The sequence below is a fragment of the Parambassis ranga genome, chromosome 6 (genome assembly GCF_900634625.1).
Source record: "Parambassis ranga chromosome 6, fParRan2.1, whole genome shotgun sequence".
Classification (NCBI taxonomy): domain Eukaryota; kingdom Metazoa; phylum Chordata; class Actinopteri; family Ambassidae; genus Parambassis; species Parambassis ranga.
This window is the reverse complement of record NC_041027.1, coordinates 7,347,993-7,372,550: the sequence shown is the minus strand read 5'-3', so window position 1 is coordinate 7,372,550 and position 24,558 is coordinate 7,347,993. Positions and strand designations below refer to the sequence as shown.

The 24,558-nt window shown below is 41.3% G+C and overlaps 2 protein-coding genes across 3 annotated transcripts; one reads left to right on the top strand and one right to left on the bottom strand.

Moving 5' to 3' along the window:
* Nucleotides 1-1,082: 1,082 nt before the first annotated feature.
* man2a2 (mannosidase, alpha, class 2A, member 2) lies at nucleotides 1,083-15,388 on the bottom strand. 2 transcript variants are annotated; one of them, XM_028407756.1, is made up of 23 exons: nucleotides 15,062-15,388; nucleotides 13,224-14,118; nucleotides 12,572-12,829; nucleotides 12,341-12,485; nucleotides 11,197-11,368; nucleotides 10,828-10,955; nucleotides 10,332-10,505; nucleotides 9,628-9,814; nucleotides 8,996-9,173; nucleotides 8,495-8,697; nucleotides 8,142-8,324; nucleotides 7,812-7,926; nucleotides 7,638-7,708; nucleotides 7,388-7,553; nucleotides 6,206-6,442; nucleotides 5,844-5,966; nucleotides 5,440-5,554; nucleotides 4,683-4,816; nucleotides 4,437-4,578; nucleotides 4,003-4,136; nucleotides 2,988-3,182; nucleotides 2,745-2,858; nucleotides 1,083-2,414 (listed from the first exon to the last, which is right to left on the bottom strand). In XM_028407756.1, exons 2-23 carry the CDS (start codon nucleotides 13,353-13,355, stop codon nucleotides 2,262-2,264), a joined length of 3,459 nt encoding a protein of 1,152 aa, XP_028263557.1. In that variant the 5' UTR covers nucleotides 13,356-14,118; nucleotides 15,062-15,388; the 3' UTR covers nucleotides 1,083-2,261. The 2 variants fall into 2 exon arrangements, with proteins under 2 accessions (XP_028263557.1, XP_028263558.1); XM_028407757.1 differs by having other exon boundaries at nucleotides 15,277-15,373.
* Nucleotides 15,389-17,508: 2,120 nt separating this feature from the next.
* On the top strand, nucleotides 17,509-23,671 carry unc45a (unc-45 myosin chaperone A). Its single transcript, XM_028408616.1, has 19 exons — nucleotides 17,509-17,665; nucleotides 17,787-17,979; nucleotides 18,714-18,889; nucleotides 18,984-19,073; nucleotides 19,211-19,378; nucleotides 19,581-19,749; nucleotides 19,862-20,032; nucleotides 20,219-20,390; nucleotides 20,485-20,785; nucleotides 20,863-20,957; nucleotides 21,115-21,256; nucleotides 21,395-21,535; nucleotides 21,635-21,762; nucleotides 21,837-21,903; nucleotides 22,001-22,114; nucleotides 22,207-22,322; nucleotides 22,622-22,739; nucleotides 22,828-22,983; nucleotides 23,070-23,671. Exons 1-19 carry the CDS (start codon nucleotides 17,642-17,644, stop codon nucleotides 23,349-23,351), a joined length of 2,823 nt encoding a protein of 940 aa, XP_028264417.1. The 5' UTR covers nucleotides 17,509-17,641; the 3' UTR covers nucleotides 23,352-23,671.
* The last annotated feature ends 887 nt before the right edge of the window (nucleotides 23,672-24,558 follow it).

Here is a 24,558-nt window from a genome sequence, read left to right as displayed (position 1 = left end):
ACTGATCAAAAGTCACTCTTTACTGACCCCCCCAGAACATCATGCAAATTAGTGGTCCACAAATCAACTTAAGTCCAACCTTTTGATCTTTATTCACATCCACCTCTGCTGCAGCTTTAATCCAACCATGAATAGCAAATGCAGAAGAGATTTGTCTTTCATATATTACCTTTGAACAAAGAAAAACAGCTACAACATATCACATAAAAAAAATAAAAAACAGAAAGAGACATTTCTACAGAAAGTAGGACACACATCAGGATGGAAGGTTATGACAGAGGTTATAAGACAGCGGGAGAGAAAGTGCAATTTAAGATGCAGTGAAGTCTGGTCTGACAGAAAATGTTAACCACAGCTGGAGGGGGAAGAGATGGACTTCTGCAGCACACGCAGTGACACATAAAGATGGGAGTACTGAACTGTGGCGGACCACATGTCAGGTCAGAGGACGTCCTGTGGAAAAATGAAGACAAAGTGATGGGACACACCGGGGGTGTGAGAGAGATGTGGCCGTACAGGACAAAGTGTGACATAGGTGGGCTGTAAGATGTCCAGCCTCGGATTTAGTCACAGATAACCACATCCTCCACAGTAAAAGGCAGATACTCCGGGAAAGCCTGAGTGCCAGAAGACAGCCTCAAGATAAGAAGCACTGTGGAACTGAAATTAAAAGAGAGAAAAAAAAATGCAGCTTACTTTAAGAACTGTATTTTCCTGCATGTATGTTTTGATCCAACTTATTTTTAAAGGTTCAGTTCACCCCAAAAATATCAGAGTTGTGCAGGCAGTTTGGTATGAAGTATCAAAATGTTGCTTAGAGCACACTGAAAAGCTGACTAAGATGCTCGCCATCGCTTTTACTGGAACTAATATCAATTCTGTTTCACTATGAGGCAGTGGTAGACATTTCAGAAACAATTATTTTGGCATCAATAACTGAGTGTAATGAGTACAGTGTTTTTGAGCAAATGAGCCAGATAATCTTATTTTGTTTGTATAAAAGCGATATAAAAAAAATGGCTCTGATAATTGTGATGGTTATTTTAGACTTCTCTCAAAAGCAACAGTCGCTGATCGGTCCCTTTAAGTTTTTTTAGTTCATTCTTTTAATATGTGCAAACAAGTAAAAAATACATCTTTCAAGTTTTTCATCTTGCTACATATAAGTGAATTTCTGTATTTTGGGTGAACTGATCCTTTACTTTGGGCATCCCCTCTTATGATATGACCCACTGCTCGACAAAGACACCACATTAATTGATGACACCCAACAGTACTATTAATGGTCCCTGATAGTGCACACTGTAGCCTCAATACATACACACCCCAATTATTCACGTAAACACACTCTACAGACACACACATACCAATATATCTGCTCTATGATATATATGAGGTATAGTCTTTGTCTAATCTTCTACTGCATACAGTGTGGTACACAAAACATCCTCTCCACATTGAAGTACAAGTACAGGAATGACCAACAGGAACTTTGACCTTCCACAGTTTCTTTTTTTTTCCAGCAGCAAAGAGGAAGCTCAGGGAGGAGGACAGTGAGAAGAAAGAAGTCTCCGGACTATCTACAAGCAAAAAAACAGCTGACAGAAGGTAGACGGTCATCCAGAATGATTCATGATCACACTGTTCTTGTGTAGTTACTAACTCTCAAAATCAGATTAAGGACACCAGCCTTGCGAGCTGAGATGAAGAGACCACACATTCTCTTTGCTGCATTCGAGTCTGTCAAAAAAAAACAAAAAAACTGATGTGATCTGTGTCATCTTCTACATACTTAAAAAAAAATTAAAACCCATACACCAAATAAAGCTTTGTAAATTGCACTGAGATGTGGCACCAGTCCCGGACCCCCCCATCCTCCACCACTTATTTGGGATATTTACATTCAATAGTTCAGGCCGGAATGGAGTGCAGATAGAAAAAGACATAAGTCCTTACAAAGCAGAGCTAAAACATATATCACTTTTGAAACGCGGTTGTATCTGATGAGCGATTCTGGCAGTCTGACTTGTTCTGGAACAGCTTGAGTTCACCCTGGTATTTGCTGCTCTCTGAGACGTCCACAACAACTGCTATTGCCTGCCCCCTGCTGTGCAGTCAGTCCTGCTACAGCTGACCCTGCCTTGAGAGAGAGAGAGAGAGAGATCCCAGACCCCACTGTTGCCAGCCTGTGGGCCAGCTCAGGCCCAGTTATAGGTCCAAGGAGTCTAGTGGGATTTTATTGCTTTTAGTGCGGGCGGCTCTTAGTGCAGTTTCAGCTTGAAGGTAGAGATCTCCATTGGATCCAAGGTGATGGTGGAGTCATTGGCCAGAGGCATGCTGGACTGCATCAGGGTCAAAGACATCGGCTGGAGCAGCTGCAGATCCAGGTTCTTAAACAGTGCCGACACACTCAGCTGCAGAGGAAGAGGAGGACAGGAAGGTCAAGTAAAAATAACAATTTAACTGCTTCTCCTGGCATCTGACAGCTTTTTCCACTGAGGAACTGAAACCTTTACATTATGCTTAAAGATTGTTAAAGTTAAAGTTTTCCTCACACATGATGATGAGAGTTTTTGGCCACCCATTGTGTCGATAATTTAGTTTGTGTAACTGCTTTGTTTTAAAAATACATGTTGATTCTGCTTCTTAAAACAAAAAACTGAGTCTTTGTGACCAAAATCTACTGCAGGTGAAAATACTAAGTAAAATACCACACAAGTCCCTGCACAGGTTTATGCACTGACCTGTCCTTGTGTGGTGGTGCAGTTGAATCCGAGGTTCTGAGCCTCCAGGCCACAGTCCAGCGCCAAACGATGAAGAATCAATGCTGTGTACGGAGATGGCGATTGGGGGTCCTGCTGCTCAACACCGAAAAAACAGAAAGAAAAGAAAAATCAATTTACAGAGTATATAAAGAAGAAACGTGCATACGTATTGTTTATTTATTATATTATTTATTTTATTGTTTTTATTGTTTATCTCCTCACCTGGCTTTGGATGCTGCGCAGGTTTAGCAGGTGGAAGTCACAGGGGAGGATGGACTTAAGAGGGGCGAATGTTTGAAGTTGAGGGATGCCACGCCTTTTGGGCAGAACAGGCAGTGCCAAGACATCATGGTTCAGAAAGGCATTGGTCATGTGACTGAGTATAGATGGGAAGCTGTTTGTTGAGCTGTCAGTCATCTGGAGGAGAGTAGAGACAGATTTAAATGACTGCAGTAAAAGTAACTATTACAAAATCAGTGACTCACCTCTAGAAAAGCTCTACAGCCCTCAGGAACAGGCTCTAATTACTTTGTCAGAGTAGGAGGTATATTTCTAATTCTAGTCCAGACAGACATTACTCATCAGGGCATTGTGATGTCCAATTTTGTATTAAAAATTGTTTTGGATTTAATCGTTTGTGGAAGGCCAGCCTTACTTCTTCACAAGGACCAGCTTTAATAGAGAGCTGAATGATAAAACAGCAACCAATGACTTCCACTCTCTGCCAATGTGCATCCATTTACTTAAATTGTGAATCTTCAAGTGGAGAGAGATGAGCTGGTTTGGCTACATCTATGCAAGGGAGGGAAGGAAAAAAACCTGGAGCTGGAGCTACAGCTATGTACAAAGCTAAAATATGGGCTAACAAGCATCCTCACTGTTACCGAGGCAACATTACCTCATGAACTCCGCCACTCGAAATTTTAGAGAGGTAGGAATAAAACAAGGAGGAGAGTTTGGCAAAGAAGCCGTCATGCTGATGGTAATGGAGTGAGAAAAAAAAAGAAGAGAGGGGAGACAAAATTAGAGAGTTGGGAGGATACCAAAGAGACAGATGGGTTGGTAATGAGTACTGGGAAAAAAATGGAAGGAAGGCGTTACTGACAATACAGAATCAAAAACAAATCTAAGTTATGTTTAACAACCTTGCACAGAGTCATTCAACATCACACAGATGTAATATGCTGGAATTCCACGCATTTGGTTCAAAAAGGACCTCTGCTGTCATCTCACTGACCTTGTTCCCAGTTGATCTCCTCTCCAGCAGCAGTCGGAAACGGTTGGCTGTCTTTTTGTTGTCTTTCAGACCTTGACCCAGCCCACGATTATCATCCTGCATCAATCGCCGGTCCATAATCACTTCAAGCTGGCCTGAAGCAGGATGGGGAGCAGGGAGAGAGCAGCTTTAATGCAAAGCCAGTGTATTGAAGTCTCAGATAGTAGTCAATAACTACAAACACCCTGAGCTACCCGTCATTTACAAATGCCTTTATTATGCACAGAACAATGATAAAAGGATTAGCGCAGTGTGAAAACTGTTTTGCAATCTGAGATGAGTGCTACTGCTTAAAAGACAGTAAAAGATAAACATTTCAAAGTTAACTTCCAGTGAAAGAAAAATCAAATGAAGAAACTGGCACAACATTAAATAAAATGTAATTAGACACAGACCGCTTTCCAGGCTGCTGATGCCCAAAGACTGAGCTGTGTGCAGTGTGAGGCGATGATGGCTGTCCTGGATGTACGCCTGGCTGGGCATTGGGTAGAAGTTAGCCTGTAAGGGAAGCTTTAGGTAGTGTCGACGTGGCTGTATCTGCAAGGAGAGATGACGCAACATATCAAATACGTTATTGTATGTTTGGATGGTATAGTAAGAAGTAAATCAAATTCTTCTCTTTTGCTCTGAAAGATAATGACCTGGAAGCCATTGAGGTCTGTGTAGAAGACATCTCCGCTCTGGATGTCAGTGACCAGTCGCATGGCTAGCTCCTTATTGGTCTGATCTCTGATGTCCACCGTGGTGGTGATGTCTACAGACAAACCATCCACCCCTGAAAAATTCAGTCAGAAATCTAGTCAGAGCAGAGAAGGTTGTCAAAGGAAATATTACAAGAAAAAAAGGTCGTAATATTATAAGAATAAAGTTGTAATATGTGTTACAATGAGGATCAGGGAGCACCCAGAAAAACTGTAGGTCTCACAAATAATCTGTGCCTCAGTACCACATTGTACCTTAAAAACAATATGCAGGAAACTACATCTGTTCAAAATATAGACTTGGAGTAAATTGTCTTGTTTGTGGACAAGGAAATGGCCGTTAGTGGGAGGCTGCAATTTACGACTATATACTTGTAATTTCATTCCCCCCTGTACTCTGTCATTCTTTATAATCTAATTATACCACACAAAAGACAGGCCTGAGTTCTCTCTTCTTCAAGCCAAGATTATGCCCTTTCTATACAGCATGGTCTTGATATTGCAGTGACTACATGAACTATAAATGTGAGTTGAAACCAGAAACCACTTAGGGTTCAGAGGGTTAAACAAAAAAACAAATTCATTTATAAATTGTCATTTAATTCAACATATTGGTCTTTGTTGTGCTGTGCCATCTGGTGTCTTAGGAAAACGCAATTTGAACTGATTCCATTGGGCAGGTTTGTTCTTTTATTACCTGGCACGTTGTGTATGCGGATGGTCTGCTGAAAGTGCTGGTAGTGTGCCACCACTTCAGAGAAAAGAGGGCCCTCCACAACACGCACCGCAGGTGGTTCTTTCTGGTTGTAGGGCTGAAAGCAGGAGGACACAATCATGAAGAGAGTGTGTGCTAAAATGGGAGGATAACCACAGAGCAGGAAGTAGAAGGAGGCACTAAGAATAAAAAACTCGATACAGTGTGGTTGCTAAGGCATTAGCACTTTGTTGTCTTCAAATCATCTGAAGATGAAGCATCACCCAGCCTGCCTGCATTTCTGCCCCAAGCTCCCCAGCATGCTACAATGCAACAATACACAGGGGAGGAAGAATCAAAGCCTTTTGAGAGGCAAATAAACATCTGAGAAAGATCCCCGAGAATACCTTTGCTTTTCCATCGGGTAGGAAAAGGTAAGCTCCACTTTTGTCTTTAGATGGGCGAGTGCCGTAAACCATGAACTGAATCTGAACCTTCACTTCCTGAGGATCATCTTTGCGCTTGATACTCTGTAGGTGAAAAAGGAAGCATTAAAAAAGTGCTACAGAAGAGATAAGAGGACAGAAGCTCTTTGATTAAACAGCCAGGTGTTAATAGGAAATCAAGCTCCTGGCTTTTTCCTCCAAAGCATCAAACTTTAAAAGAGACTACTGCATTGACAGTTTGTAAATGAACCAAGGAAATTCCTAAAAAACGAAACCCTTTCATTAAATAACTTATTTATGCGACAAGATATTGGCCAACAAACCTCTAACAGGCCAGTAGTTCCAGAGAAGCCCAGTGTCAGAGACTGACTGCTGATGTAAAAGGTCTGAGAGTCAGCCTGCTGGGAGCGTACAGGAAGCGGGTCCGTGGCCCGGGGGGTGACACCCCGACCAGACAGCCTGAGGAGGGTGTCGGAGCGGAGCGTCATGGGGGAGTCTGAAGAGTCATACAGATTGAAAACTGCCAGACCAAGAGGTGGGAGACGGACCATGAATGTTGCCTGGAGAGAGAGTTGAACAATGGTTGGATAGAAATAAAAACACAAAGCCCAAAAAGTTGAGGATTCATTTTCCTGGTTAATCAGAGGAGCGAGTGTTGACCACAAGGCATTCATTAAGTTAAAAGTGTTTACACATTAGCAACAGTGCAGTAATTAAAATGTGATGAGAGATGGTGTTTGTATTGCTGTTTTACATTTACATTCATTCATTACTGTGAGAAAAGCCTTTTTATTTTGGCATAACAAATTAAAGTTAAATAAAAAGTCAGTGGAAAAAAAATGTTTTAACAACTTTCAATTCCATGTGATTGGAAGTAATTCCCCTTTGAGAACAGAAAGAAAAAACACTTTACTGCTGCTCAGAAGACAGAAAACAATGCTATTAAAAAAACGCAAATCACTATTCTGAAGAAACATACCTTTTTTGCCACAAACTCCAGTGTGACACCTTAACTTTGCTTCACTTAAATCACCAATTGTATAACTCTTAAGTAACATGCAAAGGGCAAGGTGTGTAGAAATGTGAACTTCAACATAAAAAATACATTAAACTGCATCTGCTGGATTTTGAAACATAATTGCTTAAACAAGATAAAACAGTACACAGACAAGAAGAGTGCTCCATCTGTTCAGCATTACAGTCCTGTCACACCTACAAAGACTTTGTGAATGTTTAATCAGTGCACTTCCCCCTTTTTTTTCCACATTTCTTGTGGATTGCCGGTTGACAATTTCCCTTATGTTTAACAGTACCATTAGTGGCTTTATGTCTTCTCTTCCTGTAACTATAATGACTTCATATTGGGTTATGAGCCTGTCAAAATATTTCAGAGTGCACACTGCTGTGGCTGCACAACTGTGCAGAAACTAATGGAGGATGGTGCACACACTGTGCTGCACCTGTCTCACTATGCAGAAACCAGCCACCTAATGAATTTAGCTTACCTCAAATACCTCTGCACTCATCTGAGTAGCAGAGCTCCACTGAGCACTGAGCTGCACAGGGAGGGTCTGTCCGTCCTCAGTGAGCACCCGCACCCTCACTGTGTTCACCAACACTGTCACCGCACACAGTCGTTCCTGCTCGATGGGGTTGAACAGAACCAAGTACCTGGTGGAGAGGAGGAGAAAGCAATCTTAAGCGCAGGATGGTGTAGGAGGGAGATGAAAGAAGCAAAAGGGATGCAGATAATACCTCGGTCCTGCTGAGTCCAGCTCAATTAAAGTGCGCTGAGGCAGAGAATCCTGTGTAGCTCGCCTGTCATCCTTTAAGAAGGGAAATATAACACACAAATCACACTGAATACTCATTTTATTCTATTTGGTTAATAATACAGTGGCAGAAGTGTCAACCCATGGTTCGTCTTACCGTCTCCAGGAAAGGCTCTGTCTGGTAAAAGCGATAAAACTCTTTGTTCTTCATCACCAGGAAATGAGCAGCATTGATGATTACCCTCTTCAGGCCGATGAGTGAACGCAGTAATCTAAGGAGGAAGAAGAAAAATGAATGGCCTGGTGCAGTAGTCACAGGAGACAACTTGTTATTTCCCCATCAATGTATTGAACAGGAGAGTATAAAACAGCCTGAGAGACATAGGATTAAAAAGAGGAGACGAGGCAGATTTTCTATTTCATCTCAACGATTTTTTAAAGAATTAAATCTATACTGTAATTTCCTCCTAAACCCTCAGGTTCTTACTTGGTGCCATAATCGATGACAACATTCTCCTTTGCAGTGCCAGTAATGGCATCGTGATGCTGGAACAGTCCAACAGAGCGCCTTGCATCAACTAGTAGAGCATAATCTGAGACCGGGTAGCGACCTTCCATGCCGGCATGACGAGCGTTCGCAACTGCCAGGCTGTATAGGATCTCTGCCCCCCTAAAGGATAGTGACAAGCACTGTTTATGACAACATAAATGATATGTTCACATCGAGTATGCAAATGAAAATCTGGACACTGCATTTTTTGGAACTCTGAACTCTGAAATGCTGCAGTAGAAACTTCTAACTCATCCCAGTTACCAATGATGTCATTTTCTCAGCCATACCTGAGATGCGACTCAATCACACGGTCCAGGCTCTTATAGAAGGGTCGGGATGTGAAATAACCCGTCCAGTAGTGGTCTTCACGGTCTGCATAGGCAAAGAAATCTCCACTAAGCACTGGGAAGTCAGCAGGTCTGGATCCTTGTGCCACTCCATTTGCTTTGTATACAGCATTAAAGTAGTCAGTGAGAGTCCCAAACTGAGCCTGAAGGAGGCAGATGACATGTTAGTAAAACAAAAAAAGTAAGAGTCTCACTCATATCTAAACAGAAAAAAATATTCATTACATGGCATCTTCTGAAGCAAACATCAAGTCAAGACAGATTCTTTGTTCTGTCAGTGAGTTAAAATACCAATGCATGATTTATCATCACAAGAAAGGTTATACACAGAGACGCGCTGTTCACTGGCATGCATGCTGAGAGGAACTGAAAACAATGAAAAAGAGCAAGAAAAGACATTTGGCAACACTATTCTTGACAGTTGACAAATTATTTTCTCACTTGAACGTGCAGCTCTGGGTGAGAATTCATGTAGTCAAACAGCTTCTGGTAGTTGATGTACTGCTGGTCCCACTCCAGGGCCTTGTCATAGCGAAAGTCGTCCCCCAGAGGAACAAGAAGCACCTTGCTGCGGTAGAGTTTGGACTTTTTACGGTACTGATCCAGGAGCAGGTTTGCCCTGAATAAAAGAGGGAACAGAAAGGGATAGGTAAACAAAGTGAAAACTGAGAGGACATCTTCGTTGCTGCTTTGCATAGTCTACTACCAGGAAATCACTGTGCCCTTGGAGGGAGGGAGATCAAATTAGCCCTGAGGGTATTTTCTATTGAAATATGTCCTTTGGAAAGTTCCTTGAGTCCTTTAAAAGCAGCTTAATGGGACTGCAGGACTAGCAGCAGCCAATGTCAGTCTTCCTGTTCATCTACACTTTAGTTAAGACTGGCACAAGTTTACTTTGAGCTCATTTGTAAGAGAGTATTACAAAAAACAGAGTCACAACAGCAGTGACCAATCTGTTTGTGTGCGCATTTGGAACTGTTACCCAACCAATATTGGATTATTTCACAAACACACCAAGGTGTGGAGATATCTTTTTATTTAACCTTTCAGAGTGGAACAAAGTAAAAGCTTACCTCTCTGCTACATTGGCCTCAACCACAGTTTTTGGTGGCACTTTCCAGGGACAGTTTATCCGACCACCTGGCAACCTCTTGAAGTCAAACTGGCAACAGATCTTTGGATCGGGCCCGCAGGTGTGAGGCACATCGTAGCTATAAAATGGCATCATGTGGCAAAAAATATCTGTACTTGACCCAGTATCTGTTAAAGCAGTGAAGCAAAGGGGGGAAAAAAACACAAAGCATTTCCTTAAGAGATTTCAGTTATTGAAAGTGGCCTCACAATAGCAGAATATAATTGATACAGAAGGTTTTGTTCTGAGTAAGAGGGATATTTGTGATCAGACACAGGTGCTCCTGAACATGCTGGTAAGTTCACACTAACAACGTTCTCTGGGGACTTTTAAGACTAACATAGCAAAGCATTATGTAAAACATTTAATCACCAAATGATTTTCCACAAGAACTCGTGCATTGGTAAGATCTGGCCCATCAGATTTTTCCATTAACAACAAATGAACAGTAAATCCTTGGCAAACACCCAAATCATTCAGAAATAATAATTTGGACAGCTCCTCTGAGGCCAGTACATCCCAGCTGTCCTTCCAAATTCCCCCTCTCTTTCAAAGGCTATGGGAAGTGGCATGACTCATTCTGCAATAAGCTTAACAAAGATAAGCACATGAATCAGATGACATCGCTGGCTCTGGTCCACTCACCCCAGGCCTGCCTCCACATAAACTCCAGGCTGCGGGTGGAGGAAAAGTGTTTTTTAATGGAGTAGTGGACTCTCTGGATAAGCATGCTGGTCAGGTTGGCCCTCTTCAGCAGAAAGGGCATCGTGGCGCTGTGACCGAACGGGTCCACTGCCCACCCACTGTGAGGAGTTATACCTATGATGAAGTATGAAGAAGTAAGTATTTCAGGTTCATGCTCGGATAAAGCAGGGAATGCATCTTTGAGGAAATAACTCTGCACAGCAGGACGCACTAGAAGTACCACAAAGTACTTCATCACCCACTGAGTGAGCAGCTATGTCTGCTGCAAATAGGATGACAGCTCAGATTTCATTATCGAGCACTGCGAGGAGTGGTTTAATTTTTAGTTCAAATGGCTGTGAAGGTAAAAGTCTTCGAATTTACAGACAGAATATAGCCACTTTGGACTCTTTCATAAACCAATCCTTTGAAGTATCAGGTATGATGCACTGTGTACCTAGATTTCTCTCCAGCCACTGATGCCCCTCAATGAGCTGGTCTATCATGGCAAAGTAGTGAGCACTGGCTTCATCTGTCATCACCCAGCCTCCAGTAACAATCTCTAGCTGTCCTCCCAGGATCAGTCTGTTGAAAAGAAAGGATTAAGAAAGTAAGGTGGGGATAATCCAGCCCTAAAGAGGGAGAGTCACATTAACCAGATAACAAGCTATTTTTAGAACTTTCACAATCTGCCAGCAGATACCACCCACTGTGTGAAATACTGTACTGTACTGTGCCATTCTTCTTCAAAGGAATCTCAACCAATTCTAAATTTTTGAGGGCGAATAAAGGGTAAAACTGTGTGCTTGACAAATCTGTGACTCACTTGCGCATAGCCTCCTGTTTGTGGATGTCTGCAGTCTCCCACCACTTGGAGAAGAATGAAATCTCAGACCAGATGAACTTCCTGCGTGGATCCTCAGCCAGCTTCACAACCATGTTGTTTAAAATGTGCTGCGTCTGGTCTGTGAAGTACTTGTCAAAAGTCTTGACCCAGCCTAACAACACAAGAGGATGAACTGAAGCAATCTGCGCAAACATTGGCAAGCACACAGTCCACAACAAATTGGACTGTGTGTGAAACAATACACTCCTTTTTACCCATATCAAGCTGACTGATGCCAAAGCATGAAGAAAGGGCAGGTAAAGAGACTCGGTGCTATGGAAAAAGTACTGCAATAGATCAAAAATAAAACTCATATTTTATTTAAGGAGAGCTGTTCCTTTCAGAAAGCTATTTAGCAGAGTGGTTTCTAAAAAAGTGGCTAAAAAGCACTTTAAAGGTGCAAAAGCGTAAAGCACTGCAAGCTAAAGACATATTGTCCAATAACTATCTCACATATTGTCAGTTAATATATATTCCATCAGTTATGCAGAATCAAAATGTGTGTCAGGTATATTTGGTGCACGCTGTCAGAATGATTTCATTTAAGAAAACTACAGTCTATAGCTCCTGATAACGTAAAGCAAACTTCAGAGCAAACTTGCTGCTCAAAATGAAGTCGGCTCCCATTGTTGATGGACAAAATTTACCAGTCCCTTCAGTCTGTCAACATATCAATAACTGTCAAGTTAGCACGCATGCAGCCCGGGCGGGTAAACAAGTTTAATGGAAATGTCAGTCTAAAATAAAATCTCAGCCAATCCAACCACTCTAAATAGCTACAATTTTCCTTTGCCAATATCTTCCTAATTCTATTGTTTGTGGCAAAGCCGTCAATCATGTCAGCATTATGCTAATGATAATGAGAATGAATGAATCCATTTCTGAACGATTTCTGCACCCCTATAACTTTCCTCCCACTTAGGTAAGACCTACGAGTAACTGGACTGATTTTTCAATCCAAAAAAATAAACTATTTTTAACCACCTGACGCAAGCTGTTCAGATAGTGTCCAGAGGCAAATACTCTTAAAGAGACACACTTTAAAAGCAGCACAGACATATTCACTGAAGTTCCTGCAACTTACCTGGATCATTGTGAGAGTGTGGGACCACGAATACTTGCAGTGGTTCATTGTCCCATTCATCAGGTTCATAAGTAATGTCAAAACCCTGTTTCCATACACCGCCATCAGGGTTGTCAAACTTAAGAAGGGAGTACACATCAAGCATCTGAAACACATTTGTTAACAAGTAAGAACCTTTAAAAAGAGTTTAGGCCAACAAGTATTCCCTCTATAGCAAAGCAGCTAGTTTACCTGAACGTCTGGTTGGCTACGACTGCCCACAGAAAAATGGCAGTCCTGGGGCTTGAGAGAGAGGAATGTGGGACGACCATCAAAGGGGAGGACCCAAGAACCATTGGCACTTTTGAACGGCAGGTGGCCACTGGGAGACACAGCTCCTGTGTCTGTGAGCTCCATCACAGAGTCCTTTATGTGGCTGATGATTTGATGGTTTTCCTCCAGGAGCTGCTCCAGCTGCTCTATTCGGTTCTGCAGCACTGAGATTTGGCTCTAAAACATAGACACACACAGAAATAGTAAAACCACACAGCTCTTTAACAAAAATCTCTCCTTGTCTTTAAGAGAAAACAATTATTTATTTTAAGACAAGAAATTCATTTTGCAAAAACCGTGAAAGCACAGGAAATGTAAAATATTTTCATCCTTATTTGTCAGTAAGGATGTTTCTGTTTGTATTTGAATATTCAAAACTAGCTTTTGTTTGTTAGCCCTATTTAACAGATGTAAAAAAAATTAGCAAAATTAGCAATCAGGCCTGAGCGATGTAGAGATATTAATTTTCATCTATAATATGAACAGCTCCTGTTGCACCACACATAAAAACAACTGCAGAAAAACGGTTTTCAGACAAGATATGCATCAACACAACAGCAATTACTCTTACCCGTGGAAAGTTGCCGCCACTCTGTCGCCTTGCAGGGTCATGTTGGACTCGATCCAACATCAGATATAGTGAGAACACAGCCACACAGAATATGGCCCCTCCACACACTGTCACCTGTTTCCTCAGCTTCATCCTCCTCTGGAGCAGTCTTTTTTCCAGGTTTCAATTTTTAACAAATGACCTTGACGCTGTGTTTTTTTTCCACCACAGAAAGAAAGAGTCCAACAAATCTGGAATGCAATCCTTTACAGTGCAAAAAAAAAAAATTAACTATGCCAGTATTACCGGTTCAGGCTTTCAGCCCCCACTAACCATACTGCAGACCACAGTGAAAGGAGCAGCAGGAGTGGTAGCAATGGAGAAGGTTACTAAATCAGCAATAGCTGGCAAGAAGTCTGGCAGCTCTGGCCAAACCACAGCCACCGGTGGGCTCTTCAAAGTAACCCTTGTGCTCAACCATCCAAATCGATGAGATTGCAGGAAAAGAAAAAAAAAGCGCCACACTGAAGGGGCTCACACAGGGAGCCTAGTGTCCCTGCAGCATGATGTGTGTCACTGTGGGCCTGCTCTCCTGGTCCAGTCCCCACTCCCACAGCAGTCTAATCCTTCAATGCAGCTAGAGTTCCCTTTTGCTCAATTGGCCTCTAGTGCCATAACAGTTAACACAGGCGGCTGTGGCCGTGCAAAGAAACAGGCTGAGAAAAAGGCCAACTTGGCTTCGAGCAGCTTTTTAATCAAGCCTAAACTGTACCCAAAGCAGCTCAAGGAATTAAAATGAGACAAATGTCATTCTTTTCTCAGTGGCATAGGGACTGCATATCTGCTGTGAGAGTACGGGCAGTGTGTCTGTCCTTGATCGGAAGAAGAAGCTGATTTCACATAAGGATCTTCACAGCTGTTAGGGAAATAGTTTGGGGTTATAAAACATGTACAAAAAACACATATTCACACTAAACTTATTATGAGAGACTGTCACTGACACTTTTTTGGATCTTACAAGCAAAGCAAACAAATGAGAAGATCCAACTGAGCAGCAAAGTGGCCTGTGTTTCCTCACTGCACTAATAGGTGTTCGTGTTTTAGTCTGCCTGCAAATCCACGATCATAATCCGCTCACTTCCTAACTATTTTAGCATAACCACAGGGAGTTAAGATAATAACCTGGCACTTATTTTAGCTAAGGCTGACTGAAAAACAGCCTCAAGTCAGCAGAAAGACGGTTATTGCTTAGACCATCTGGGCCAGAATACTTCCAACATGAAAGGCTTTGTTGTTTGGATGGCTGGCGTTCAATAACGACTTCCGCCTTCATGTGACAAAATGTAAATATGACTAATCCTAAGCTGCTCACATGATGGCACAAGTGAAACAGCCCTTTTCAATCAGCTAATGAATACATGCATGCGCAAACAGATATCAAATACCCATGAACTGAATTCTTCGGGTTACTGACCATGGGGTGACACCTCTGTTTAGGTTCAATTGACTGTTGTCGTCTATTTATGGGCTGTTAGCCAGGCGACCTTTGGTCATTTCAAACATAAGAGCACTAAGCACTAAGATATATGTGTTTGGACGCTATCCCGCCTAAGCGCAGATATACAGGAACAGTTTGATGCAGCTATCTCCTTAAGCCATTCACCATATTAAAGTCCCCTGTCAAACTTCAATTATCCCTGTTACTCCAGCGTCTTGTAGACTTACATATTACAAAGATGCAGCAAAACAAGCTAGCGCTAGCAATCAGATGTGCCGTGAAGTTACATTAACCCGACTGATTTGTGGGCTGATTAATAAAAGTCGGACAGTGTTAGAACGAAGATTGCGTTTAAACTTACTGATGAATGTGTAGGAACAGCAGTCACAGCTGTGTCTGCTCCACGGCAGATTTATATCGAGTGGTACCGTCGATAGCCTGGATCCTGGCTTGATAACATTAAGACAATACGTGGCTGATATTTCCCTGCTAACTATTCACTTTCCATCTAAACCTTGGCCAGTATGTATGTACGACCGTGACACTATCAAAAAGAAAAAAAAAATCTGACGTTACCTATCAAGAAGAGTATTCCGGAAGAGTGTATAGCCCTGCAGTGTACGTGCTTTTAGCTCCAGGCTGTCAGATTACCTACAGAAGTAGCTGATCTAGCTTAGCAGCTAGCACCGCTGAGCTGCTGCAAAGGATTATGGGAGGAGAGGAGATGCGCAGCAGCGGATGATTGACCAAGAGCTTCAGCAAGTTTTTAAATAGATGCACCAACTTTTTATTCTTAGAACAGCACCAGTCTGAATGTCTGCAATGCGATATGAGTTTGTAAATTGTAAAATAATTATTGTTAAATGACTCGGTTATGTGTTAGGCTGTGACGTAGGCAATGGTATAAATACACATCAAATAATAAACAAGTACTCAATCAATCTGTCCTCATGTCATGGTTACAAGAACATGACCCTGTTAGAATAAATACACTCAGTAGAAGAGAGACAGATAATTGTAAGATTATGCTGACACAAACAGTGTGTAATTGAATCCAAAGTATTGATTTCTGGAAATAAACTCATCATTATAAACTTTAATCACTGTTTTATTACATGGGTGGCTTTTTTTATTAGTTATTTTCCAATTTTCCAAAACTATGAACTCTAAAACGTATTAATAGGACTTTGAAAGAGTAAATAATGTATACAATAGTATAATGTTTACATATAACACTATTAGATAAGTAATGATCCACTAATGTTATATTCTATAACTAAATATTTATTACTGTGTGGGGTATAATGTGTTACAGCTGCTGGAGGTGGAGCTAGTTTGAATAACTTCATATGTACTTTTATATACAATGCCAATGGATTAAGATTAAGATTTTTTAATGTTTTTAAAAAAACATTTGAACATCTGAGAGGTTTCAAGTTCTTCATAGTATTTGAATAATATAATATATAATATATAATATAATATATATATAATATAATATATATATAATATAATATCATGTTTCTTCTAAGAAACAGAGAGCTGTAATTATTTAGAGCAAAGAGTGTGGAACCAATGCTAAACACCTCACATCACTGCTGCAGCACCATGTAGGTAAACAACTGTGTGGAAAATGTTTTTTTTTTTTGGTTTTTTTTTTTGAGGGCTTGTTGAAGACACAGCGTGTGTTTATGGAAAGAGAGGATTAGCTGACACTTCATTAATTAATTATCATACTGTGTGGGAAACAGCTGGTACTGTTTTGGCTTTACTAATAATAGACTCATAACTTTGACAAACTACAAAGTGCAACAAAGAGGTTTTTAAAAAACTTATTGGTTCCGATAAGTACATCAGTATGACAAGTCTTTTTTTTTCTTTTAAAAAAAACCATAATCTCTCACAAAACCAAGTAGTGATGAGGAATAAATATTTACACAGCTGCTTTTGATTTCAGGCTGGGGGTATTATCCTTGGGTTCCTTCTGCTGTCCTCTGTGAATTTCATGGCTCTCCTGTTGCTTTGTTATGTATAAGCATGTAAAACAAGTCCAGCCTCTGGGAAATATATAGTTTTTGTATGGTTTTCTTCTAAAATAACAAAGCTACTGTGGTAATATGAGAGTCCTAACAAGTGTACCTGAGCACATGCCCCAAAGGGAAGTACCTTGTCTCCAAGGCAACAGAGGACACGCAACAATAGTGCATGGCTGCCCTAGTAAATGAGATTCCCTGTGGGAGCGATGCACGAAATACAATAACAGGAGATTTTCTTCAGCACTTTTGATCTGTGGGGTTTTACAAAAAAATACCACAGAGGTGCCTGGATATCATACGTGTGAACATATTCATTTACAATCATTGATGCTTTATGTTTATGTATTTCATATAAGATTTGCTACAACACTGTTGTGATCAGGCCACCTAGTCCACTATAGATTGCCATTAGTCATTAAAAAGTTTAAGCCAGTAGGTTGATAAGGAAGTGATATGCAATGCAACCAGCCAAAACATTTAACAACAATCTGGTAACCCAAACACTGTTTTCTTATTACATGAAAACTACAAACAATGGGGCTAACACGGAGTGTGGCCATCTCACACTAAGCACTTCAGTCTCCTTGCAACATTACTCATTAACTCTTCCTACTGATCCAGTGTGCCTGTGTGGACTGCAGAAATCCACTGAATGGAAATGTAACCAAATAAAGTAGAGCTGCTGGACAAGGATACTTTAGCCACTCTCTTCCTTTTATGGTAATATACGTGGGACGAAGGGGCGGGGATGCTACGTAAACGTCATCAACGTGTTCCGAATACCCGGAAACGAAGCAAGATGTGACATGTTTGGCTGAAGTTAGCGGTGTTTTTGACCACGTAGAGTTAAATTAAAGTACATTTACCATATTATCATACGTTTCATTGCGCGTAGAAGCCTGGAGATGAGTGAGAGTGAGAAGGAAAAGGTAAGACAACCATAAAAAGATGCTTAGCCTGTTTAGCTTAGCAAATTTCATTTAGATAAAAATGTCCGAAGCTTCTCTGTCATGAGAGGACTCTAAACTTGCCTTTTCCTCTTTAATCTAGGAGCCTGCAGCCCTGAAGGAGGAGGGGAACAGCCTTTTTAAGGCGGGCGACATGCAGGGAGCTGTCTGTTGCTACACTAAAGCACTAAAGCTGAGTGACAGCCAAGCAGACAGTGCTGTCCTGTACCGCAACCGCTCTGCCTGCTACCTTAAACTGGAGGAGTACAGCAAGGCAGAGGCTGATGCCTCCAAAGGTCTGACAATCCTCTGTATACTGTAGAATTACAAGATCACGCAGTAAGATACATCGTTTGGCACAATGGCTTTACCTTGAACATAAGCTACTGAGTGCATCTAAGTTAGTTCGTCTTCAAGATGTTGAACATGCATATTAGGTGCTAAACCTCATCCCAACGTTGTAATTGCTAGATATAATATAAGGTCAAAGGAGTAGCATCTCTGGTGCAGTTTGACTCATCAAGTGATTGTGAAAAAGTTCAAGCTACAAGCAGTGGTCACTCAGTTTTGGGGCTTATCATCCAGGGAGGTCAGTGAGGGTGCCTCACAACATGCTGCAGAAGTGGGCTGTGGCATTCGAACATGGCTGACAGAGTCTGGAAAGTTACCTGTGTCCTGAAAGATCAGTACTTGTAACCACTAAGAGACCAGTGACAATATCCGTGACACAATAAGATTATGGACTATTTGTTTAGGGAGATAGGTCTAGGTTAAAATGATTCCATAACCTGGGAACAAACTTTTCACTCACCCTCTGTATAGACCCGATTTGGGGTCTAATTCAGAAGTATTGACCATACTTATAGACAGTGACTATTCTAGGCTCTCTTCTTCATGCAACTCTAATTGCATGCCATACATGACATACAATACATGACATCACTTAGACATGTTACCTGGTTTAGGAATTAGGTTTTTTTAGGTTACCATATGGAGTTGTGGTGAACATTGCTGCTGTATCTCTTTTCAGCACTTGATACTGACCCAGGCGATGTGAAAGCCAGGTTTCGAAGGGCGCAGGCTTTTCAGAAACTTGGGCGGCTTGACCAGGCCTTTCTAGATGCTCAGAGGTGTGCCCAGCTAGAACCCAAAAACAAAGCATTCCAGGATCTGCTCAGACAGCTGGGAGCACAGATCCAGCAAAAGGTGATATAATGTCAGGTTATTGAAATTTGTCTTGTATTTGAAATGATACCCTGATCAGGCTGTTCCAAATTCTTACTTTTTCTCTCCTATGTAGTCAGTGCAACTAAACTCCACAGATGCTCGTGTACAGCAGATGTTCTCTCTTCTCTTAGATGCATCTGCTCAAGACTCAGATCGACAGAAGGTGAGCATGGCTGACACATTTTGTAGTTTACTCTAAATGTGCTTGAATTTTCTTCATTTATCTTTATGCATTAGTAAATCTGTACTCACAAAAAACATTGGAATCCTTTCATCATGGAGTATTGGAATCAATTTCAGGCTGCTCAGAATCTAGTGGTGTTGTCCCGAGAAGAGGCAGGAGCTGAGCAGATCTTCCGAAATGATGGAGTGAAACTACTTCAGAAACTTCTTCAGTCAAAGCTGGAGGAGGTTGTGCTTTCTGCTCTCAGGACATTGGTTGGTTTATGCACAGGACACCAGTCTAGAGTAAGTATGACAATTCCTTCTAAAATTATGAATTTTTCATCTTTACTGGCTCTCTAAAATTATTTTTTTCATTTAATTTTCTATGCATTACTACCTCCATCTACTGTAGTGTAAAACTACAGAATATCATATTCTCTATACTAGTAAGAGTTTCAGTTGCTTTCCAGCTTTTTATTGCTGACATCCACTGTTTTCTTTCCAGACTATGGCTATTGTGAATGAGTTGGGTATGGAGCAGCTGTGTGTAGTAATGGGATCAGGAGCCTCTGCTGTGTCTCTGGCTGCCTGCCACCTCCTGCAGGTGATGTTTGAGGCTCTGACAGAGGGCATGAAAAGAGAGATCAGAGGAAAAGATGAAGCAATACTTCCTGGTGAGCTTTGACACCCGCGTTTATTAGCTATTCTCATGAAGGTTACCGGATTCTTTTTTTTTTGCATGTGTCAGCTCTCTATTTTCTGTGTTCATGTCTGAATTCGACACAGAACCGTCCAAGGAGCTACGTTCAATGTTGCGGCACCTCTTGGATATGATGCCAGCACCCAGCGTGTCAGGACCGGGCAGAGACAGTGCCATCAACCTCTTGGTCAAACAAGTACCACGCAAATCCTTGAAAAACCCTGACAACTCTCCCACATTATGGGTTATAGACCACGGTATGAAACACTCATGCATGTAATAAAATATGTCTTATATCCTTAACCTTTGATAGATACCAAATAGCATTGGACCTGCTGACAGTTAATGTTAATATTTTTTAGATCTTTCTTCAAGCCTATTTTTATAAAATCATTGCATAAAGTCATTGCAGCCAGATTACTGAACTTCTTGCTCTCCTGCAGGGCTGAAAAAAGTCTTACATGTTTCTGGGACCGTCCCGGAGCTCTCAGAAGGATTACCACTTACAGACAACACGCTTATGAGCTGCTCTGTCTTGCTGAGCAAACTCTATGATGACTTAAAAAGTGACAAAGAGAGGGAGAATTTCAGCAAACTATGTGAGGAATATGTTCAGTAAGTTTAAAGGACAACATTTTGTGCATAAAGAACTAATTAAGGTGACATTAATTTGTGAATAATACTTTTAATCTGACATTTTTCTCGGTAGGCAACACTTTAGCCAACCTGGCCTTGATGTCAAGCTGCGAGCTATTCAGACAGTATCTGTGCTCCTCCAAGGACCGAGCGACGTTGGTAACAGAACTCTGGAGATGTCAGGAATGATGGATGCAGTGATCTCTCTTTGTGCCTCAGAAGATGTAACACACCAGCAGGTAGCTGTGGAGGCTCTCATCCATGCTGCAGGCAAAGCCAAGAGAGCTTCCTTCATCACAGCCAACGGCGTGGCCCTTTTGAAGGACCTCTACAAAAAAAGTGAAAATGACAGGATACGCGTGAGAGCCCTAGTGGTGGGTACTGCAGATAGTTTGAGAACAACATTTCTAAATAAAGGTAGATCTAACAATCTTGTGTGTTTTTTACATAGGGTTTGTGCAAGCTTGGATCAGCAGGAGGGACAGATTTCAGCATGAAGCAGTTTGCAGAAGGTTCCACACTTAAGCTTGCCAAGCAGTGCAGAAAGTATGTTTGCCTGTGTTTAATATAGACCTTGGGTATAGATTAAATGTGATGTGTTATGCCTCACCTACACTGCTGCAATGCCTGTTTAAAAACAACTTTTAACACACGGAAGTTGGGATTTATAATAAAAGGCAAGGTATTTCTCTTTCTCTGTTAGGTGGCTGTGTAATGAGTCTCTGCCCCCGACCTCACGCCGCTGGTCTGTGGAAGGTCTCGCCTACCTCACCTTTGATGCTGATGTTAAGGAGGACTTAGTTGATGACAAGAACGCACTGCTCGCTATGTTTGAACTTGCAAAGGTTTACCTGACTGTTGTATTTTAGGATTTGTTTTTAAAACTTGACATACAAAACATAAGGCATTAATGCAGTCAAATTCCTGCCGTGACACTGATGGAGAAATACTGACATCCTTGTGTTTTTTGTGTGTTCCTGCAGTCTGAGGATAAGACTGTGCTCTTTGCTGTAGGGTCTACATTAGTAAATTGCACCAACAGCTATGAAGTGGAGAAGCCAGACCCCCAGTTAGTGGAGCTGGCCAAGTATGCAAAGCAGCACGTGCCTGAGGAGCATCCCAAGGTATAATTTATATTTTAGATTTTTCTGTAGGGTTTGAGGAAATAATGTTTAGTGCCCATTTATTTCCTTACCTCCATCTGTGTGCCCTGTTTATGTCAGGATGCGCCATCATATGTGGAGAAAAGGCTGGTGAAGCTGCTGGAGGCTGGTGTGGTGTCTGCTTTAGTGTGCATGGTCAAACAGGAGAGTCCAGCCCTCACAGAGGCCTGTAAGGAATGTATTGCCAGGTACAAAAATCTTTTGACTTTCCTCTGACTTTCCCCTCTGTAGATTTTCTGGTTAATGTGATTTTTCACGGCAGGGTGTTCTTGGCTTTGGTGGAACGTCAGGAAGACAGAGGAACAGTGGTGGCACAGGGTGGAGGAAAGGTAGAGGACCTTAGAAACCTAGCTTATGAAGCCAGCTGATCTGAACACCGTGCTTCAGGACGTTTAAATGATTCATGTTTTTGGTTCTCCTTCACAGGCATTGATCCCACTTACATCTGACAACACAGATTTAGGAAAAATCAAAGCGGCACAAGCTCTAGCAAAAATAACCATCACATCTAACCCAGAGATTGCCTTTCCAGGAGAAAGGGTAAAAAAAGCAGCCAGGGCAGAGTCCTCTTGCTTAAACTATACAAATACCTCATACCTGTTTTCTGACCTTGTCTTACATTTTGTTGACAGATCTATGAAGTGGTGCGCCCACTTGTTAGCCTTCTCAGTCTGGAGTGCACCCTGCTGCAGAACTTTGAGTCACTGATGGCTCTCACCAACCTGGCTGGAATCAATGATAGACTCAGGTTGGCCACTAGAGGGAGAGCTTACCTAACAATACAATCATTTAATCAATCATTTCACCTAATCGATGACTTTATTAAAAAACATTTTTTGTAGGGAAATCCAAGCAATGTCATATTACATTATACAGTAAAGCAGAAAGAATTTCAAGTCTCTGAATGTTGAACAGTTAAATTACATTTATTTATTTATATTGTATTTGTGTTTTATTAGCATCTATAATTCTGTCTTTAATTAATTCTTTTTCTAAAGAACATAGTTTTTACAAGTGTATTTTTTAAATTATTATGCTGTTTCACAGACAAAAGATCATAAAGGAAAAAGCTTTACCAAAAGTTGAAGGCTACATGTTTGAAGAGCATGATCTAGTACGAGCTTCTGCCACAGAGTGCATGTGTAATTTGGTTTTAAGTCAAGAGGTAAGGCAGATTATTATAACAAGAGAATTTATTTAGCAAATGTAATGAAACATTGACTAACAGCAGTGAGTGTTTGGTCTGTTCTTAGGTGCAGAAGCTGTATCTGGCCACAGGGAATGATCGCCTTAAGCTGCTGGTGCTTTACAGTGGAGAGGAAGACGAGAGGCTGAGAAAAGCTGCTGCAGGAACTCTGGCCATGCTGACCGCTGAACAGCCGGAACTCTGCTCTCGCATCCCTGGGACAGTAAGAATACCAGATAGGACACACACACTGATATTATTCCTTACTCCGGTTTATTTCTCATGACTCTCACTGTCCTTTCTTTTCAGACAACCCACTGGCTGGAGATTGTCCAGGCTCTGCTGCTCAGTGAAATTTCCGACCTACGTCATCGTGGAGTAGTCATTGTATATAACATGATGCAGGCAGAGAAGAGCCTCGCTGAGACGCTCATGGAGAGTGAGGCTCTGGAGATTCTTTCTGTACTTGCAAAGGGAGGAGAGGGCACACCTCTCCCTGTTTCTAAGATTGCTCAAAACTGTCTAGATAAAGCTGTAGAGTATGCCATTATCAAAGGCAGGCAAGAAAATGGCCAAGGAACGGAGCCCTGAAGCACAGCTAAGAATTACATGGACCAATAAATCATTTCACTTGTGCAGGTAAAGGGTTCCTGAATTGTGTATGTGTCTTAAGAACCATGAAGAAATGTTAAACTAAAACCAGCAGATACAAGTGTTAACTCACAGATGAGCTTTGACTTTGAGTGCACATCCTGCAGAAATGCATTTTCCAATTTCACTCTTATACTTGCTTAACTTCATTCCTTGATATTTGCTAAGTTTTTGTCATTATATCATTATATTCAGTTATACACACTACTTAGCTCAATATTTTGTAATAATTTGTCAGCTAAAACATTCATATGATTTTATCTTTTCGGTATCAGGTATTGATACATTCTACATTCTGCTACATTCCTGATGTGGTAATTGTATGATCTGTCTCTTGGACTGAACATAAAAAATAAACATGTCCTGAAACTGTATTGTCACCTGCTGTGTTTACCTATATGCACCATAGACATGCTGCTCCATGTTCACCCATTGTGCCTGTTGTGAGCTGAGTCACACTGTATAAACTGCACTGATATTTACGTGGCATCGTATGCATCACAGCTCTGCAAAATTCTGATCCATCTACACAAACACTTTTTTTTCCTGCACAACTCCTCAATATTTTACAAGAGAAAAATTCTGTGCAGTCAATTAAAAAGTCTTGGTTGTTGGATAACTATGATATATGATGTTATTTTTTGCTAAACGTCATTATGCCCCTTATTAACTCCTGGAAAACACTACTGCCTAGTGTGCCTTGTTTTCGGATTCCATATCAATATGACTGTTAATTGGCTAAACCATTCACACTTACACTCACACTTATGGGCAATTTAGAGTGACCAATTAACCTAACATGTCTTGATGTGGGAGGAAGGAAGAACATGCAAACTCCACAGAAAGGCCCCAGTCTGAATTGAACCATTACCAAGTGATGCCAGTGGAGGTCTCCCCAGCACAAAAAGACAAAGGTGCTTTACCAGCACTGCGATAACTTACATGTTTGTGGAAGCATTATCCTGGCATAACACTGTTTTAAAACAAACTGCATTAATGCTATTACAACCTACACTGCAGTACACTGCTCCAAACTGAGTGACAGTTTATAATGGTATAGCATATTGGTAATGTAAGATCCACAGTATAGGCTCCCTCTAACTCACACCCTTCTATCACAAACTAAGACGTATGCAGCCTGTACTAG

Coding starts and splice junctions, on each gene's coding strand:
- man2a2 (XM_028407756.1), bottom strand. CDS start 13,355: ATGAAGCTGAGGAAACAGGTGACAGTGTGTGGAGGGGCCATATTCTGT. Junction 7,709..7,811: donor CAGAGCCTTTCCTGGAGACG/GTAAGACGAACC, acceptor CCCTTCTTAAAG/GATGACAGGCGAGCTACACA. Junction 7,554..7,637: donor CTGGACTCAGCAGGACCGAG/GTATTATCTGCA, acceptor CCTCTCCACCAG/GTACTTGGTTCTGTTCAACC.
- unc45a (XM_028408616.1), top strand. CDS start 17,642: ATGAGTGAGAGTGAGAAGGAAAAG. Junction 19,379..19,580: donor GCACAGGACACCAGTCTAGA/GTAAGTATGACA, acceptor TTTTCTTTCCAG/ACTATGGCTATTGTGAATGA. Junction 20,786..20,862: donor TACGCGTGAGAGCCCTAGTG/GTGGGTACTGCA, acceptor TTTTTTACATAG/GGTTTGTGCAAGCTTGGATC.